General features: G+C 36.1%; 3 protein-coding genes across 8 annotated transcripts; 2 read left to right on the forward strand and 1 right to left on the reverse strand.

Moving 5' to 3' along the window:
- The first annotated feature begins 6,171 nt into the window (after positions 1–6,171).
- LOC120267470 (equilibrative nucleotide transporter 3-like) lies at positions 6,172–10,290 on the forward strand. 3 transcript variants are annotated; one of them, XM_039275144.1, is made up of 10 exons: positions 6,172–6,325; positions 7,360–7,413; positions 7,488–7,592; positions 8,223–8,378; positions 8,493–8,636; positions 8,751–8,856; positions 9,078–9,253; positions 9,357–9,517; positions 9,680–9,938; positions 10,025–10,290. In XM_039275144.1, exons 2-10 carry the CDS (start codon positions 7,372–7,374, stop codon positions 10,130–10,132), a joined length of 1,257 nt encoding a protein of 418 aa, XP_039131078.1. In that variant the 5' UTR covers positions 6,172–6,325; positions 7,360–7,371; the 3' UTR covers positions 10,133–10,290. The 3 variants fall into 3 exon arrangements, with proteins under 3 accessions (XP_039131078.1, XP_039131077.1, XP_039131076.1); XM_039275143.1 differs by having other exon boundaries at positions 6,320–6,444; XM_039275142.1 differs by lacking the exon at positions 6,172–6,325 and adding an exon at positions 6,577–6,794.
- Positions 9,203–12,773, reverse strand: LOC120267469 (pentatricopeptide repeat-containing protein At1g28690, mitochondrial). Its single transcript, XM_039275141.1, has 2 exons — positions 10,942–12,773; positions 9,203–9,273 (listed from the first exon to the last, which is right to left on the reverse strand). Exon 1 carries the CDS (start codon positions 12,721–12,723, stop codon positions 11,134–11,136), a length of 1,590 nt encoding a protein of 529 aa, XP_039131075.1. The 5' UTR covers positions 12,724–12,773; the 3' UTR covers positions 9,203–9,273; positions 10,942–11,133.
- A 3,991-nt stretch (positions 12,774–16,764) lies between these two features.
- On the forward strand, positions 16,765–19,043 carry LOC120266692 (cyclin-D6-1-like). 4 transcript variants are annotated; one of them, XM_039274336.1, is made up of 7 exons: positions 16,765–17,063; positions 17,644–17,804; positions 17,903–17,989; positions 18,066–18,161; positions 18,239–18,440; positions 18,545–18,675; positions 18,773–19,042. In XM_039274336.1, exons 2-7 carry the CDS (start codon positions 17,646–17,648, stop codon positions 19,007–19,009), a joined length of 912 nt encoding a protein of 303 aa, XP_039130270.1. In that variant the 5' UTR covers positions 16,765–17,063; positions 17,644–17,645; the 3' UTR covers positions 19,010–19,042. The 4 variants fall into 4 exon arrangements, with proteins under 4 accessions (XP_039130270.1, XP_039130271.1, XP_039130269.1 ...); XM_039274337.1 differs by lacking the exon at positions 16,765–17,063 and adding an exon at positions 17,070–17,090; XM_039274335.1 differs by lacking the exon at positions 16,765–17,063 and adding an exon at positions 17,104–17,370 and having other exon boundaries at positions 18,545–18,666; positions 18,773–19,043.
- Positions 19,044–19,553: the final 510 nt, after the last annotated feature.

Here is a 19,553-nt window from a genome sequence, read left to right on the forward strand (position 1 = left end):
AGTTTCTCGAGATGGTTCCGTGAATCGTCGATGAAGAAGTATTTGTTCGGGCCAACCGCTCGGTCGGATGCTATTGCTCCCGAACCGCTTGCTTTCAAAAGGCAAGATGAGAGGGCAACCTCTTCCTGCGCTACTGGACGCCGCTTCTCCCGCTTCTGTGCCAAAAGCGCATTCGTCGAGGCCGGAGAAGCCCTCCCCCACCCCGCCCGACCGTGGCTTCCCCCCCGACCGTGTCAGCCACCCCGAACGTGGCGGCTCCCCGCAGGCACTAGGCGAGGGATGTCACCGCAACTCTCATGCGAGCTTGCAGATTTTTGATGACCGAGTTCCCTCGGCATTGTCGCTCGGGTGGAGGCATTGGAAGGCCGGTCACGATCACAATCGATCGCGCCTTTCCCTTCAAACAAATGAAGCACCCGGGACGGATACGCCGTCGGAGTTCGACGACGAGGACATCATCGGGGTGGCCCTTCAAAAACGGCCTCATTCGAAGAAGCTTGCAAAAAAGAGGAAAACAATAATGCCTCGTCTCCACCCGCTGCCGGTGACGATGAAATAATAAGCGGCACCATCGGCAGCAGCACCATCGGCGGTCGATGTTATTAACGTTGATGACATGCCCATCACGGTGGAGGAGATTGAAGATGGCGCCCGAGTTTGCCGCGGTGGAAAAAGATCGTCGACTCGTTGTTGACGACATCATGCATCACGGTGGAACCGGGCGCGACAGATCGCGGCATCAAAGATGGACACAATCCATGAAGAAGAACAATCGAACAACGCTGTGTCTCCCATTGATCGTCCGCTGCCGTGGAACTCACGGTTGAGAAGGTCGTTGAGTCTATCCTCAACGAAGTGGAATTCACGGTGGAACCAACGGTCGACCGCTGCCGCATCGAGGCGCATACAATCCCACAAGAACAAGAAGCATGTAAGGAAGTGTCTCCCGTTGATCGCTGCCGTCGTGCCCCCATTAAAGGAAGCCCGATAAAAAGTAGAAGAACTTCGGAAAGTCTTCATTCGAAGAAAAAAAATACGTTGCCAATCGGCTACTCAATAAGTACTGAGCGAGGAGTTGATAAGGATCTTCCTCAACGCCCCTATGGACAAGTAAGTTTGAAGTTTTTTATGATATTGTTTAAACTGTTTTAGTTACCATTTAAGTAGGAGCGTTAACGTTTAAAAATTTTGACGTATAACATTTAACTTATAAGTGATACCCTTTAAATATTACCGTTACCGTTTAAACATTCAATAACGGTTCTTAGTCATTCTTTCTATATTTGTATACACGATTCTTTCTTTAATAATCCAGATTCATTGTTTAACATACACTTTCGAGTGTTTAAGTATATAGTTCATTGTGTAAATATCAATGTAATTGTTTAAACTCCGTTTCTCGTGTAAAAACGAACCGAGGAGGAGTGTACGTAAGCGGGGTCATAGTCATCTGTATAGGTGTAATAGTTTCAAATGTAAACCGGGTTTAAATTCAATTCATTTTTTTCCGAAAAAAACATGACAAATTTTGTCAATGTAAATGTACATGTATCTAAATTCAATTAAATTCATTCTGTTTCGCTTTTGAGGTTCCGTTCTTGTTGGATGATATTGTAGTCCGCAGGTACATTATCGGGTAGGGTTCTGTTTCATTTTTCATTTTTCATTATCGGCTAATATCAACATTCATTTTAATCGTATAATGATAACTTTTTGCCCTTTAACTTTCGCTTTTCTCTGTTTAAGTTTAGGTTTCTCTGTTTAAATTTAATATTTTTCTGTTTAAAAATATCCTTATTATTTAATAATATCAATGTAATTACAACAAAAAAATATACTTAATATTTTTCTCGCTTTAAAATATCCTTATTACTTAATAATCTCTTATAGAGTGTAATGTAATGTTCCGATTTTTTTATGTGCAACGGGAGTGGAAACGCTTGGGGAACCGAGCGTGTATTAATTACGCTTGGGGAACCGCTAGCACCATCCCGTTGTACATTTTAAGCGGATACAAATTTATTTTTAAACGATAAAAAAATAATAGCTTAAACAGTAGAATAAAAATATTTAAAACGTAAGAGATATATTTAAATATAAAGTTCAATATTTAAACAATAATAAGAAGTATATACACAATGCCTAGTCGGCAATGTATTCATTCCACGATCCGCGATTGTGACTCGAAACGCGTGCAATGGCTACAACGCAACTTCTGCGGACCTCGGACGCCACGACTCGATCCTCTTTCGCTCTAGGACACCCGGGTTGCCTTCTCGTCACAGCGGTCGCAAAACGCAGATTCGCGATTTTTCATCCATCGGCTCGTCATTGTCTCGGTATGGGGAATATAGCTTCCTTATACGCCATTTTTGAAGTCGAAGCTTCCTTCCACAGTCACCCGTGTTTCTCGTTCTTCGAGAATTTGAAGTCAAAAATTCCTTTTGATTGCAAAAATTCCTAAGTGCGTCTCTGAAATGTTCAACGCCTTCAAAACATTGTCCAATATCCAACGACAACACTTCAGCTTGATCGGATGAGGAAGGAAGGCACGCCACACCCTCGAGCTCGCCATGATGTGGAACGAAGCGCTGCCAGATTCTGAATTCCTGCCAACACTTTAGTTTAAACGAACACGATCAATATTTAAACAGAGACACAAAATATTTAAACGATAAACATAAATCTTAAACGTTAAAACAAAAAGTTAAATAATAAGTTAATAAGTTAATCGGAGACAATAGTGTTTAAATGGAAACTTGATAAATGTAAACAGTGACAGGGATAATAAACAATAATTAACTTCTACAACTATATAAACATAAACGAGAAGAAACTTACAACGAGAAGAACTCGTTTTCAGTAGGATACGATGCCACATCATCCGCTCCCCAACAACAAGATCAACAATGTAACATTTGAAGATGGAGCTGCACGTGACACATGCTACTGGAAGTCAACCTCGCTTTTATATGAGACATACTGCTTTTATGTCCATCGAGTGTGATAAACTTCACCCTCGACACGGGAAATATCGAGACCCCATCGCTCACATATTTCAGCCTAACACCGATTCCCAAGAAGTCGGTGCAGTGAACATTAGCACTCGTCCCCTCCCCGTCAGTATCTAAGCAATAAGCACAAAAACTCTCCATAATTTAATCCGAAGAGCTAAAAATTGAATACACCAAACGAGAAGAAGAAAGAAAGAAGAAGAAGAACAAGAACAAGAACAAGAACAAGAAGAATAAGATATGAGCCTTCTAAACTTTGTTTGAGAAAAAGCAAGCAGGAGGCAAAAAAAATCAAAAACTATCGATAAAGAAAGTTATGATTAGGGCGCCATTTTTTTCCCACCTTTTGCAAAGGGCAAAAAGGAATTTCATATCGTGGACCCACTTCAACTTACCTGCAGGGGTTAAAAGCGAATGTAAAAATATAACGGAGTATCGTCCCAGGGTGTCAAAAAAATCGGAGGGTTTTTGGGAAGTTTTGAAAAATTACTGAGGGTGAAACAGTAATTTTTCCTTTTTTTATTATTTTTTTTTGGAATTAAATTGATCAATAAACATACAAATAATTAATTTTTTAATAATATGGGCAAAATACGACACACTGATGGGACATCTCAACACATCCAAAAGAAATTGAATGCTTAATCCAGACATCCCATCACAGCTAAAAGAAATTGAATCTTAATCCATTACAAATTTAATAATATTTTTAAATTTTTTTATTAAAACAAAAAATATAGATAATTGCCATCCCTTTCACAGAATAGTTGGTATTTTATTTTATTTTTTAAAAATAATATAAGATTAAGGACTCTAGCATTCATCATAAATAATGGCCAAAAAGTGGCATTTTTGGTATCAAGCGATAATTACAAAATTAATCCTTTGCAGCTTTGCTTGGTGGTTGAATGCAATGCCGTGATGCTGATGCACCACGTGAGTGACGCATTGGTGAAAGTGCCTCTCAAATCATTGGTCAAACGTCACATTAATGACTATATTACTACCGGACAACATGCTTCTTTGTTACTAAACCACTAATAAATAAATAAATAAATATGGGGGGAGCAAATTTTTTTTCTCCTTTTTTTCTCCTTGCTGGTTAGATCTAACTCTTGTTTTTCATCTCTGTTTTTATAATGTTCCGTTTATTGTTCTCTTTATCTCTGATGAGAATTTCAGACGGTTGTTATTTCTAAATTTTTTTGTTGTTTCTTCTCCGTTGTATTACTTTGTACTTTTTTTAATAAATTTATGATTTATCCACATTATTAAATAAATATATATATATATATATATTTTTTTCTTCCAACCTGAATTCTTCCCTCTATTTTTTTAAATTAGTTGACAAAATGATAACTAGTATTTCTTTATAATTAAATTTAATTTTTAAAAAAAGTTGATATGGAAAATTTATAATAAAATCCTTTTTCTTGAAAATTGGTTAATGACAACTTTATTAAAAAATCACACAGAAAAAAAAAAATCAGTAAGTAATGGTAAATCTTGAAAATAGAGAAAATAAGTGCAAAAACCTATTTGTTATTAACAATTTTTCAAATATTTATCTTTTACTTATAAATTTTCTATTATTATTTTTTTTTATAAAAACATGTTTATTAGCATTGATTTAGAAAAGTTTTAAACAACACTTGCTTAATGGAGTGATAAACACTTGATAGTACATGGGTATATATAGGGTCAAAATTTTGTGCTTGCATATTGTAATAATAAAATTTATATATTATTTAATACTATTTATTAGGTAACAGTGTCAGTGTTATGTGAAAAATTTTCCACCGTCTATGATAATTTGAATGTGATTTTTATAAAATTGTGATTCATTGTTAAGATAATAAAAAAAATTAAGATGACGTTGTAATGATATATGCGTACTATAATAAACGGATATAGACTATCTCAATTATATAATTATTTTTTAAATAAGATAAATGATAATTTTATTAAATAAAAAGGATGTAGCTACAGTCAGGCAAAATTAAAAATAAGGTAAAATATATCTAAGCATTTTCCACATGGTCTTAAAATCTGGAATCGGTAACATGTTCTTATATAAGTATATATATATATATATATATTTTTTTTTTTTTTGAAAAGGTGGATAAACCACATGCATTAAGATAAAAGGAAGTACAAACAACTGACATAAAACACAGACACTCCCTAGCCCCAAGGGGTTGGGAAAAAGAGAGAGAAACAGAAACAAAAGAACACGATATCACCAGGGGTGATCACAACAACAAGAACAAAACAAGCCAAACAACCAGACAACCCAGAGGAGACCTCTAGGGACAGACCAGACTAACAAAACCTAATCCGCGCCAGAAGTCTGGAAGGTCTCAGGGGGGACGTCCGTTGCCGGGTCCGTCGAGGAGAGAAACTCAAGGCTACGCTTGATCTTCGAAAGAGGCTCCTCCAATTTTGCTTTCTTTGACTCTGGAACTGTAGAAAACCACAGAAGAAGCATATGCTCAATTTTGACAATAATGGATGCAATTGGATTATAATTATAATTGGAGATACGAGCATTTCTTTCAATCCAAATGTTCCAAGTGATTGCGCGAGCAACCAAATCCCAGAGGAAAATGAGTGGCTTTTTTAGAGAATTCCTCCAAGGGCCCCACAAATCCTCCAGAGTCTTAGGAGCCCTCCTAAGATCCAAGAGATGGCGGAAGAAATCCCAAATATGTGAAGCCGCCGGGCACAGAATAAGGAGGTGATCAGCCGACTCAACATCAGCATGACAGAATACACATGTTATCTAGTGGAAGTGATTACAACTACGTTTTGCAACTATTTTAAAAACAAACTTGAATATATATATATATATATATATATATATAAGGATTTTAAAAAGAGAAAAATTTAAAATAATAGCACAACATGAACCACAACGTAATAATAATAGTAGAAAAATTACGGACAATGTGAAGGGAATCCGAATCAATTAAGCGTTCCTTTTTTGGTCATCCCATCTACAATTCAGAGTCATCCTTTTCCATTCATAAAAATTAGGTTCCTTTTTTAAATATTTAATTATTAATTTTTCCATATATATAAATATATATATATATATGCATAGAAAGTGCTGAGTGAGAGGGGGAGAGAAAAAGTGCAAGATTTGAATACTTTTCTTATTGTTCTCTTGAGAGAGAGAGAGAGAGAGAGAGAGAGAGAGAGAGAGACAATGTGAAAGAGTGATTCCTGTAATCATGTATACTTTTTTTATCGTTTGAAAACGCCCCGGGAATTGGAATCGCTCACTCGTTTCCACCAGACGAAAAATAAAGGTGTGATTTTTTTATTTCTTTCCTTCTTTCTTCCGACTTTTCAAGCGAATCCTCATCTCTCAGAGGCGTTCTACCTGTTTGTTATTTGCACTACCTCTTCTGGGTTTCTGGGTTTCTTTGTAAGTGTCCTTCTGGTTTGGGGAAAATTCTTTATTTATTTATTTATTTATTTATGATTGTTGTGAGTTTTTATATATGATTCTGATGAGGCTGAGTTTCTGATTTGATTCTGGATTTTTTTTTTATATATTAAGCTTTTGATAAATCTGTTGACTTGATGGATATGATGATTGTTCTTGCTGATTGATGAGTCTTAGCAAGTGATTTGGTGTGTGATTTGTGTATATTATTATTCTGCTTTGCAAAGATTTGGATGCTCAGTTCATGCCATTGATCAAAGTTGGAAGCTTTATTTGATTCATTATGCCAGAATGCGATGAAGGAACCACTAATAACTGGTTGTGATTCTGTAAGTTGGGATTTTTCTCGTTGACAAGAAATTTTCTGACGCCAAATTAGTAATTTTCCAGAATTCGATTAAGTGATTTTGAATTGTATGATGACATCGTTGCCCAAAGTTAGAACTTTTAATGCTTTCTCCTGGAGTATGCTTTTTTTTTTTTTTCCAATGTCAACAAGCCACCACATGCACACCCTATTTACATTTCAACCACGCATTGGGAGAAATTGAGAGGGAGTCTAACCCTCGACATTCGGCATTTGAGTCAAATGTTTTATTACTCGGCCATTGCAATAGTGGCTGAATTATACTTTCTCTATTTGTTTAAATGTTTTTTTATAATTTAATTTGAATTTTTCTCTAAGAATCTTCTTGGTATGATTCAACGCACTTTTGTTTTTTTTTATCGAGTAATTATTCACAGGATACTGTCCTACAATATTCTTTGTCATCTGACATATTAACTACTATCATCTATTTAAATTGCATTGTAGTCTTCCAGTTTCTGTTTTGTTGTGCTCCTTTCTTCTTGACATGATGATCATTGTCATTTTACTTTGTGTAAAAAATGCAGCACAAAGAAGCCATGAGTTACCAGACTGGAAATGGTCAAGCAATAAGGAATGAGGTTCTGCATCCAAATTTCTGTTCCTTTGCCATATGTTTGTATGAAGAAATAACAGAAAATTGTCTGATTAGCAGGGAAAGAGGATTGCAATATTTGTCTGCTGGCTTCTGGGAAATGGATCCCTATTCCCATGGAATAGCATGCTTACCATAGAAGATTATTATGCTTACCTCTTTCCGGTATCTCCACTCTCTCCTTTTACACCCATTATCTTTATGCGATGCTTGTTTTATAAAAATTATTCCCTATGACCTTTGCAAGCTCCATAATCACTTTGATCTACTCCAGGGTTCATGAGCAACTTGATTTCTCTTCAGCAGTTTTCTTCTGGACCAGAATTTCTATCAGATGTATATTTTATTCTAGTCAGCAGCCAATTAGGTCATTGTACATTAACTATATCCAACCTAGTAAACCATGCCATTTATTATGGATCAATCATCTTTTGTGTTCTAGTCAAGTTGTTATAACCAATGACGAAAAGTTCTTTTCCCGTTACTGTTCTTGAATTTTTGGTTTGTTGACACTCTACTCTTTCTACTTACACTAGTTGTGACTTTGCAATTTAGTTCTATTCTTGGCCAGTTCATAATTACTAATTTTTTCTACAGATTATCTGTCTTTGGCCAAGTCTCTGCTGACTTCTACTTGATTCAGAAAAAAATTTAGGAATTGAAATTTATTGTTCACATCACAGTTAACATTCCTTTTTTTTCCCCCAAATTGACATGAATATGTGCTTAATATTCAATTGTTGCATCTGTGAATATTTGTTGAAGTGAATTACCAGATGCGTTTCGGTGTTTCAGAATTACCATCCTTCAAGAGTGCTTACTCTTGTGTATCAACCCTTCGCTGTTGGAACCATTGCAATACTAGCTTACCGTGAAGCAACACTAAATACAAGAAAACGGAACTTAATTGGGTTCGCCCTTTTCTTCTTCAGTTCACTTGCGATTGTTATTGTAAGTATGAAACCACTTTATTCAATTTACTATCAAATTTTCTTCCCTTATGTTATTTTGGCTATTGCTATGTCCTTTGTTTTTAATTTAGGCCAGCATAACTTTTTTATGTAGTTGGATGTGGCAACATCTGGGAAAGGAGGCATTGGAGTCTTTATTGGTATATGCATCATTAGTGGAGTATTTGGAATCGCTGATGGTCATGTGCAAGGAGGACTTGTTGGTGATCTGTATTTGATGTGCCCTGAATTTGTTCAAGTAAGTTTATTTTTTTTGGAATGCCTGGTGAAATCATGGCCCTTTCTGAAAATTGAAAGTTTGAAACCGTATTTATTGTATCTCCTAATCATCGCCTTTTGTTTTACAATGTAGTCCTTCTTGGCTGGCTTAGCTGCTTCTGGAGCTCTGACCTCTGCTTTGCGGTTTATAACAAAGGCGGCTTTTGAGAATAGTAAAGGCGGTCTTCGCAATGGAGCTTGTATGTGACCAGCGTATCATAAAAGTTTGCTGCATGTTTATATTGTTTAATTATGCAGTCCAGAAAAATACGTGCGTGCACGAATCATTCATCTTTGCATGCCATAAATGTGTTATGCGTTGAATGCCAAGATTGGAAACAGAATTGTTCTGTTTCCATATCTCATTTTCCTCATTGAACTTTCATGATTACACTGATTGGCTGTTATTCTTGACTTGCAGTGCTATTCTTTGCCATTTCTGCATTTTTTGAGCTACTATGTGTTCTTCTATATGCATTTGTCTTCCCCAAACTGCCAATTGTGAAGTACTATCGTTCAAAAGCTGCTGCAGAAGGATCAAAGACAGTTGCTGCTGATCTTGCCGCTGGTGGAGTCCAAACTCAAGAAGACCGAGGAGTATGTACCTCTTTCATAGCCTGGGCGTTAAAATGCTTCCATTAATCAAGAAAATTTTGCATAGCAGATTTCTAGTCATAATTGATGCTTAAAATTATTGCAGGCTGAAGAAGATCCGAAATCTCTAGAGCTTCTAAGCAAAAAACAGTTGTTTTTGGAAAATATAGATTATTGTGTTGGTATTTACGTCATTTATGTTCTCACCTTGTCAATTTTCCCTGGGTTCTTGTCAGAGGATACTGGATCACACGGCTTAGGTTCTTGGTAAGCATTACTGAAATGTAGATGCATGGTTATTTTTTTCCCCTTCAATTTTAAATTTCTCCAAGCAATATACTCTTAGTTTTCTCTTCAGCTTTCTACCCTTCATCATATAGATATATAATTGATTGCTTTTAACCATTTGAACTTACTGTTGGTAATCAGGTATGTACTTGTCCTGATTGCGATGTACAATGTCTGGGATCTCATTGGTAGATACATACCAGTAGTAGAGAGGCTGAAATTGAAGTCAAGAAAAGCCCTCCTGGGTGCAATTATTTCTCGATTCTTATTCATTCCAGCCTTCTATTTCACGGCAAAATACGGAGGCCAAGGGTGGATGATCTTCTTGACCTCATTCTTAGGACTAAGTAATGGTTACCTTACCGTCTGCGTGCTAACTGCTGTTCCAAAGGGATACAAGGTTCTCAAATATATGTTTAAATCATTGTTGATTCTGTTTACAAATTAGGTAACCAAGAGAACTGATTTGATTTTCTATTCTCGCAGGGACCTGAGCAAAATGCTTTAGGGAATTTGCTTGTGGTGTGCCTTCTGGCTGGTATTTTTTCCGGAGTTACACTTGATTGGTTGTGGCTTATTGGCAAAGGCTGGTGATGCTGCAGATACGCTCAGAAGCAGTTTCTTTTATATGGAATGGTTTATTTATTTGCATAGTTTTGATTTATTTATTGTCTTTGAACATGCCATTAAACTATGATTTCTAGTTTGTGACATTTGACCACATATGTTTGATGAGCTAATTATGATGCAAAGTCTACCTGGATTGTTAATGATATTTTTTCCAGAATGATTTTCCATTCTAACGTTCTTAACATCCTAGCGAGTCTTGTCAAAAAGGCTTTTTATTTTTTATTTTTTTTTAATTTGTATCTCGCCTTTGTGCTTCTTCTCCTTCAAACCCTTCTTCTCTTTCTCTATGTGGGTATGTCTAATTATCTTTTGTGGTTGGGTTATGGATAAATCACTATTTATTATTATTTTTAATTAAATTCGCTAATATATTTTAGGTGATTAATTTATTTTTCTTTTATAAAAAAATAATACTTTTGGTAAGATAATTTTGGCTTTAGTATTTATAGTCCCTATGATGGTTTTTATTTAATTAGAGTTCCTCTGTGGAGGAATATGAGGGTTTAGCATTTGCAAGTGTATCCTTCTATGTAGGAATGGCAATAGGACATTAAAAAAATAAAGTATCTTGAAACTATATGACAATAAATGTATGTCGTCAAAAAAAGTAAAAAAGAAAAGCACATAGATAATATGTTGAGAAATTAATAGCTATTTCATTGCAATACATCTTTGCAAATATATATATATTTTTTTGGGAAAAGGAAACACATGAGATGTTGTAATTTATATAGCAAAATGGACCAAAAATGCAATAAATAATGACTCAATACCTTTTCGCAGAGTCATTGAGGAAGATCAATCTCTTCTCTAATCATGTTCTCATTTCCAAACAGAACATGGAATTATCAGTTCTCTGGCCTGGCAGGTAAACAGACCTGAATTACAAGCATATTTTAGTGCAGCCAACTCTTGCAAGTTGCAACCAATCAAACCCAGATAACAACTAGAGAGAATACCCAACTTCATTCTTTTTCAGCTTCATGGAAATCACAAAGACCTTTGTCCCTACCAACCCAACTACAGCCTGCATCTTTAGATACACCCCTCTCTCTCATCAATTCCCTAACTTCACAAACATCCTCCCATTTCCCTGCGGCTGCTAATGTATTTGACAATGCAAGATAAGCCCCAGGCCTCCCATCTCTACTCAATTTAAAAACCTCATTAGCTGCAATATCTGCCAGTTTCACATCCCCATGAAGTCTACTTGATGCAAGCATTGCAGCCCATACATCTGAATTTGGTTTCTCAGGAATCCTTTTAATGAAGTTGTATGCTTCCTGCAGGCTCCCCATCCTTCCCAAGAGGTACACCACACAAGCATAATGCTCCATCCTAGGCTTGAGTGAATAGTCCCTCTCCATGCTATTGAAAATATCTTGGCCTTCCAATACTAATCCGGCATGCCCACAAGCCGACAAAGCACCGAGGAATGTAGCATAGTTCGGCTTTACGTTGGAGTATTTTTTCATCTTATAGAAGAGAGCAAGAGCCTCGTGTGGGTTACCATTCTTCCCGTATCCATCAATCATAGAAGTCCAAGAAAAGACATTCTTTTCTGGCATTTGATTAAAGACTATACGCGCGTCCTCTGTTCTTCCACATTTGGCATACATGTCTATCAATGCACTCCCTGATTTCACATGGAGATAAATGCTCATCTTGATTAATTGGCTGTGTAGCTGCCGGCCAAACTCCAATATTGATAAGAGAGAGCAAGCTCCGATGGCGCTCACAAAGGTTGAAATGTTTGGCTGAAAACCCAAACTTTGCATGTCTTTGTAGACTTCGAGTGACCTCAATGCAGTCTTGGTAGTCTTACTATAGCCTTCAATCATTGCATTAAAAACAACGACGTCTTTCTCTTCAATGTTTTCAAATATTTCTTCAGCGTTTCCAAAAGACTTTTGATTCATGTACCCATAAATCAATGTGGTGGAACACACAACATTCTTCTGTGGCATTGCATCGAATACACTCCTGGCGTAACCCAGCTTCCCATTCTTGACGTAAGAATCCACAAGAGCAGCTAAAAGGACATCATCTAACTCACACAACAATTTTATGATAAACAGATGGACCTGTTTGGCAAGGTCTGGCAAAAACAGAGCAACGGAGAGCTTCAAAACCATTGACAAGGTGAAACTATCTGGTCTTTCATTTGAGAAAGCAAGTTTCCTAACAAGATATAATATTTCTTCGGTACAACCTCCCTTAAAGTAGCCAGCGATCATGAAGTTAAAAGCAGAAAGCGTTGGGTTAGGCATTTGATCGAGCACCTGACGGGCATAAAACAAGGAACCGCATTTGAGGTGCAGAATGAGGAGCTTGATGGAAACATTGGTGTTGGAACGTATGCCGGATTTGAGGATGTGGGAATGGATGGCCTGGCCTTGAGAAGGGGAGCTGGAATCAATGAAGCTCTGAAGAAGAGAAGCAATGGCGGTCGACGAACGGAGGGAGTCAGAAGGGTTGTTTCTTCGCGGGACGAAAGATATTGCTCGACTTATTATATTTATGGGGTTTAAATTCTTTGAGACATAATTCATCATTTCATTTAGGCTCCCATGGGAGGGAATCACCGAGGACAAATTATATATATATATATATATAATAAAATAAATATTAATGATAATTCTCAGTTGTAATGAGACAAACAAATATATAAATAATGTTTGTTTTATTAAGTTTTAAAAGCCTTTCCATGGAAAAATCTTTGTCGTCGTAACCCATGTCCATCAAAGTTTATCTATTTAAAATTGTGGTCAAATAATTATTATGTGTACCACTATGTAACTTGAAATTATGCAACATATTTATAGATATCCTAGTTGTATAATATTTTGTATTATCATAGAATCAAGGTTGAAGTGAGCATGTGCAATCCTGTTCGACTAAGTCCGAGTTCTCTATAAAGGATGTGAAACCCATCATCCTATATGTATTCCAACAATGAGTATATGTAAGTAAAAAAATTAAATATAAGTTTTTTTTAATTATGATTAAATAAATATACATAAAAAAATATCCAGAGGAATAAACTTAAGTGATGTTAAGCATAGTTTTTATTTTTTATTTTTTATCATCACTTGCATCAAAATCTATTACAACAAAAGTAAACCTATAATTTGTGTAGAATTTGAATAAGACAATCTCAACATCTTATTATTCTAGGTTTTACTGGTTGACAACTAATTCTAAAATTTTTCTTAGTACACATTCTTCATTAGAATGTAAATTAGTGCAAAACATAGTTTTATGCTTTCAAATTTGTCAAAATAAATTTTAAAAATATTTGGTAGAACACTTGATTATTTATATTTGTAAATTTATCTATATAAAAACATATCAAACATGTAGTATTTGCAATAAAAAGAACACAACCAAATAACAAATGAATTGACATTTACGACGCAAATAAATAAGTGCAATTAATTTTTTTTAATTATTAATATCATATTTAATATAAACAAAAAATAATCAACAATTTACTTTTTTTCTTTGAAATTATCTATTTTATTGTTAACAAATGTAATGAATATTATATTATACATTACATATCATTTAATTAAAAAATTAATAATTTTAAAATAATATTTAAAAATTGTTAACCTAGCATCTAATTGAATGGCTGATGATAGAACCATTATTTATTTTAAAAAAAATCATAATTGATATTTGGATTGTTTTCAATAACTATTCTCCAAACTAGGTAAATTCCCTTGCTCGCATCAGAGTCGTTATAATTTTTAATTTTAAAGCAATACTATATAATAATGAAAACTTTAATGTTATAATTATAAGTCACTCTTTTAACTGAAATTGTTAGCATACTTTAGTTTTGAAAGGTCTTTTGAATATTTATTAATGTAAATAAAAATTTAAATATAATAAAAATATTTAAAATTATTCCTTGAAACATTCCGGAGCACCTTATACATTTACTTTAATAATATATATATATATATATATATATGAGGATGAATCCTCTATGCACGTTCACATATTAAAAATCTATGAACGTTGCTTTGGACCGTTGGATTTCGATCCAACGGTCAAACACTATTCAATAAACAAGTGTTCATCGCTACATGAACGAAAGCAGACAAAGAAAAATAGGATGCACAGTAAAAACAAAATTAATAATCTAAAATTAGCTCTCACTATAGCTCAGTTAAGATTATCAGATTTTCGTGACGCCTCATACACGTCCACAGAGAACCTTTTCTATGTATATATATATATATATATATATATATATATATATATATATGAAATAAAATATATATATTAATTTCGAAGAACACAGTTTTTTCAGCATATCTCTAGTCCCAAAAAATAAAAAAATAAAATAAAATAAAATAAAATCTTAAGCTACTCTCTTACCCACACTAATGTAGAAAATATATTTGTTTCAAGTCACTACTTATGCTAATCTCTTACCCCCACTAAATTGAATGATTCGTGGTGTCTTCGTGACTTATGCTTGACTCCAAATCTTGAAAATATGGGACTCTCTTCCTAGTGTCATTATGTGGAGTATTTGGCTCAAGATGGATGGTTGAAATTTTTAAACATGAATGTTGCACACGATTTATGATTTTCAAAAAGATTACTCACACATTCTTATGATGAATGTATGCAATTTTTAAAAGCAAAACAGACGAAGCTAAAAGGCAGAGTTTTTTTGGGTTCCTTCAAATTAAGGTGAGGCAAGTGATCTTGGAGAATTAATGTCCAATCTTAGCTAAGGCAATATTTGAACTAGTTGGGCACGGATTGCATCCTCGGAGTGACCTATCATCCCCATGTCACGTCATTTTAAGAATTTTTTTATTTTTTAGATTTTTTTTCTTCTTTTGAAGTAATATCATTTGTTGTTCCACAATTAATGATTTTGTCTAATTGTTTTTAATTAGTGAATGTGGTTTTTGAAAAAAATTGTATCACAAAAATATTAGCACTATTGTAAACATGTAAGTAAACCATTGAATATACCAATAATATGATACAAGAGTACTAAAGAAAAGGCACAGGTTCAAATCCTTTCCTCGGTAGACTGTTCATGTATTTTTATACATTGTATATTCAGGTCTAATATTATTTATCAGTATTATTCACAAACCTGGATGTGGATCCCTGTGAGAGAAACAGTGGTTTCACCCTTCCAAGATTATAGAAAAATTTTTCTAGGAGATTCGTAATCCATCATAATTAGCCAGCACTCAGCACTCTATTTATTTTTACAATCTCTTAAACCGGGGTTCTTTATCACCTATTATTAAAAAAAAAAAAATCCTTTTATCAATTTTTTTAAAATTGTCGTCTATAAAGATACAGGGGAACAGAGAGTAACTTTTACAAGCATTGCAATGCAAGCAGTGGCATGCAAAGCACAAGTTAATACATGAGAATGAGAGCACCACCGTCAATCACCATCATCTACCGCATGCGCAAATGCTCCCTTTTGACTGCCTTGTTTTACGCCTGCAAGATCTCTCTCTATAAGTCCCCTCCTTCATGTAAGAAACAAACAAAAAAAAATAACAAAAGACAAGTGAAGGACACGAGAGAAAGCATGGAAAATAAAGCGAAAGCAGCAGAGAGCCCGCTTGTCCCTTCCTCGCTACTTCCATGCACTTCCAAGCAAGTGGAGTTCAATGTGCTTCTTTCTTCAAATACCTTTCACTCTTTGTCCAGAAAGCATGCAGCTTTACCTTTATCTTGTATCGATGTAGCAGAAAACCATGAAATTTATCTCCAAGATGTAAAAAATGGAGGTGGTGAGGCCTTTGGCTTTCTCTTGTATATTTGTTGACGGTTCAACAAATATTCAAATGTTTTATCAAAAATAAATAAATAAATAGAAAATAATGCACGTAAGTAGTTAGTTGCCTTCAGCCTATGATTGGAACACAGTAATTATATATCTGATTGCCATTGACATGAGATAGAAATGAAGGTGATATGATTAGGGTTGATATATTAAAACAAAAGCTAGAGAGACATATATATATATATATATACTTGTGAATATCTTGTACGATCCAACAAGTTTCTTTAAACTTAAATAAACTTTTTGACTTAATTAAGGTTTCATTTTTAGATGAATTCAGTAATTTTATGTCCATCAAACTGATTGCAACACAAAAACCTAACAATTCAAACTGTCACACTATATTTATAGTAAAGAGTGCCATTCCTTTAGTTTGACAGGAAAACTATGACTTCTTTTGTGTAAGCTTCCACTAAGCACTCAACAGTCAACACACACACACACACAAAGGGGTCTCTCACTTACTTTACTTCCAAAGAGAGAATTTTACTTATCCACAGTAACTTCACAAGCTTTTACATGCTGAGTACTAGCTAGGAAATGGATTACTTCTTAGTGATGGAAACCTGGCCGGTCATGACAGCACAAAAGATCAAAAAGGTTTCCATCTCCATTGATAAGACAGTATGAGCGCTCCTCTATGGCAAGTCTTACTTAAACACTCACAAGGAAAAGTAATCCTTGGCTTCTTGGAATTGAGAGCCTGAGATGTTCATTTCATTGAGATCCCTCCAATAACTCTTCTCAATAAATCAATAGATTGTGTCCAGCGAGAAGACATATCTATCTCATCACAGTCCCATATAGGTGAAGCCTGGAGTGATGGGCTGAAGCTGATTCATTGGTGCTCTGACCAAGCACCCAGTGAGCTTTCATTTTCCTAATCTGACGAGACTGCCCCTCATCTTGTCTTCAAATCACAAGCTGGTCCCGGTGGTCCCTTTATATGGAGCCCCACCTTTCGAGTTCCGACACGATCTACAATCATAACTAGCCATAACTAGTTCCAACTCCAGAGGGTGAGGAGCGGCAGCCCTCAATTAGCAGCGAGCTGAGGTCATTTTTGTCAAAGCACATTAATTAGTAATTTATTTATCTAAACTAAGCTCTGTTTGCATTTCGCTCATTCATTTAAGTTGTGTTCCCCTGGATGACATATGAAATGCTACCTAAACGCCACGCATCCTTCTTTATCAACTCACATCTAATTTATATCCCGAATGGTTAACCACAACAAAAAATCAGCGAGAGAGAAAGAGAGAAAACGAGCTTGGATAGTAAATTAATGCTGCAGAGTCTAGTTGTGCCACAGGCAGGCTACAGCAGTACATGCAGCAGGCAGGCTGTTGCATTGCATCCCCAGGTATGACAGGCATCTCAATGAGCCAGCTCTTATGTCTCTTGGCTCTCGTGTTTCTTTTTATCTCTGAACATGAGAAAAAGCCAAGCTAATATATGGGACATGGACATGCATGCATGAGTAAAGAAAGGAGTCTTTTAATTACAAGTTACAAGCCTTCTCTTTAGAGCAGCAGACATCATATAATATCATATCATAACAAATTATATCCCTCGGCCATTCACTCCTCATTCCTCTTTTAAGCTTTCTTAATTTCCTTTGCATGTCATTCCTGAGTAATGGAGTTCGACCTGGAGAACCCGCTCACCAGCTCCGATTCGGAACTAGACTCTGTGTCGGCCCTCTTCTCCGCTGAGTCGGATCACATGAGCTCACTCACCACAGCACTCGACCTTCACTCCCGCCGCCAAGCCATCTCTCTTATCCTCCAGGTCCAGGTAATATAAATAACAATGATATATAATACTAATAAAAACAATGAGTTGATTAAATAATAATGAATTGACTGAGAGAGCTGGAGCTGGAGTCATCTCAGGCGCAGTGCGCGTGCAATGTGGACCCTTTCATGGCCTATCTTGCAATCAACTACGTCGACCGGTACCTCGCTCGCCATGAAATCCCGGTAAAGCAAAACTCAGTGTCGTAACTCGGTTCGACTCGGTGGTTTTTGGCTCTAACTCGGTCTGGCTGTGTTGCAGAGAGAAAAGCCTTGGGCCGCATGGCTCCTCGCAGCTTCCTCGCTATCGCTCGCTTCCAAAATGAAGAAATCCGAGTTCTCATTTCCTGATTTCCAGGTAAGTACACTTGCGACCCAATTTCCTCATTCCCCTCCAGCTTCGATGGGTTTTCCGATGATGTTTCCCTGGAATAGATGGAAGAGGGGTTCATTTTCGATGAGCAAACGATTCATCGGATGGAGCTCTTGGTCCTCGGAGCTCTCGATTGGCGGGTGCGATCCATTACGCCGTTCTCTTTCCTTCGATTCTTTCTATCCTTGTTTTCCCCAGCGCATCCCCCGCTGATCCACGCCCTCAAAGACAGAGCTTTGCGCATTCTCCTCAAAGCCCAGATTGGTACCAGTTTCTCTACTTTAATTAGAACCCTAGCCTAAAAAGATTTGATTTTTAACTTCTTGACAAAATCTGTGATTTTCTTGTGCCGGTTGTTGAGTATATAGAGATTAAGATGCTGGAGTTCAAGCCATCACTGATTGCCGCCTCAGCGCTTATCTCCGCAGCCGGCGAGCTCTTTCCTATCCAATCACCGGCCTTCAGCACCGCCATCTTCTCCTCTGATTTCGTAAATCAAGTACCTCTAATTATTTAAATCTCTCTCTTCAGTTTTTATATTGTTTCATACAACGTAATTATGTATTTAATTTATTTATTTATTTATTTTTGGGAAGGAGAAACTCAAAGACTGCTGCCTCGTGATGAGGGAGATGCTGGAGATGATGACGATGGACGGCTGTGATCGGGCTCTCAAGATGGTATCCAGCTGCAGTACCCCTGCCACCGTGCTTGGCGGGGCCTGCCCAAGCTCCGACAGCGAAAGGACCGTCGGATCCTCAATGAACGGCCGGGATGTGTATAAGGATCCAATTGAGGAAACCCCACCACCTTCCAGCTTTTTCTGCCCTTAGATTAATCAAGAGTATCTATATTTTATAGAAATTTTAAATATATATTTAAGAAAATAAGAAAAAAAAAAGTTTTCCATATTTTTGGGCCTTTTCCTTTCAACGTTGTTATGATGAACAAAAGCATGGTAAGTAGAGAAAAAGAAAAAATTAGTTTTGAGCCTTTGGCCGTTAATTTCATGAAAAAGTCATGGTTAAGGAATCTGAATTGTTGAACTGATGCCACCTGGCTTAACGGATAAGGTTCTTGCCTCTTGCTGGCCAGGTTGGGTATTTCTTCATGCATGCATGCACGTATTCGTCTACGTATTGATACGAAGAATTAGTGGAGAACATATTGATACGAGGATATATAGTCAATATATAAAAAGAAGATCATGTATAAGTGGATAGGTGGAATCTAGGCAGAAAGATCAGAAGGTTGTGCATGTATTACCATATGCTGGTAAGATGATAAGACATTTCAAATTCCATGTAGCAGCAAATCAGGAAGTTTGAAAGACATGCACATGCTTGCAGATCTCGCTCACAAAAGGTTAAGTTGATT

This window comes from Dioscorea cayenensis, chromosome 8 (genome assembly GCF_009730915.1).
Source record: "Dioscorea cayenensis subsp. rotundata cultivar TDr96_F1 chromosome 8, TDr96_F1_v2_PseudoChromosome.rev07_lg8_w22 25.fasta, whole genome shotgun sequence".
Classification (NCBI taxonomy): Eukaryota; Viridiplantae; Streptophyta; class Magnoliopsida; order Dioscoreales; family Dioscoreaceae; genus Dioscorea; species Dioscorea cayenensis.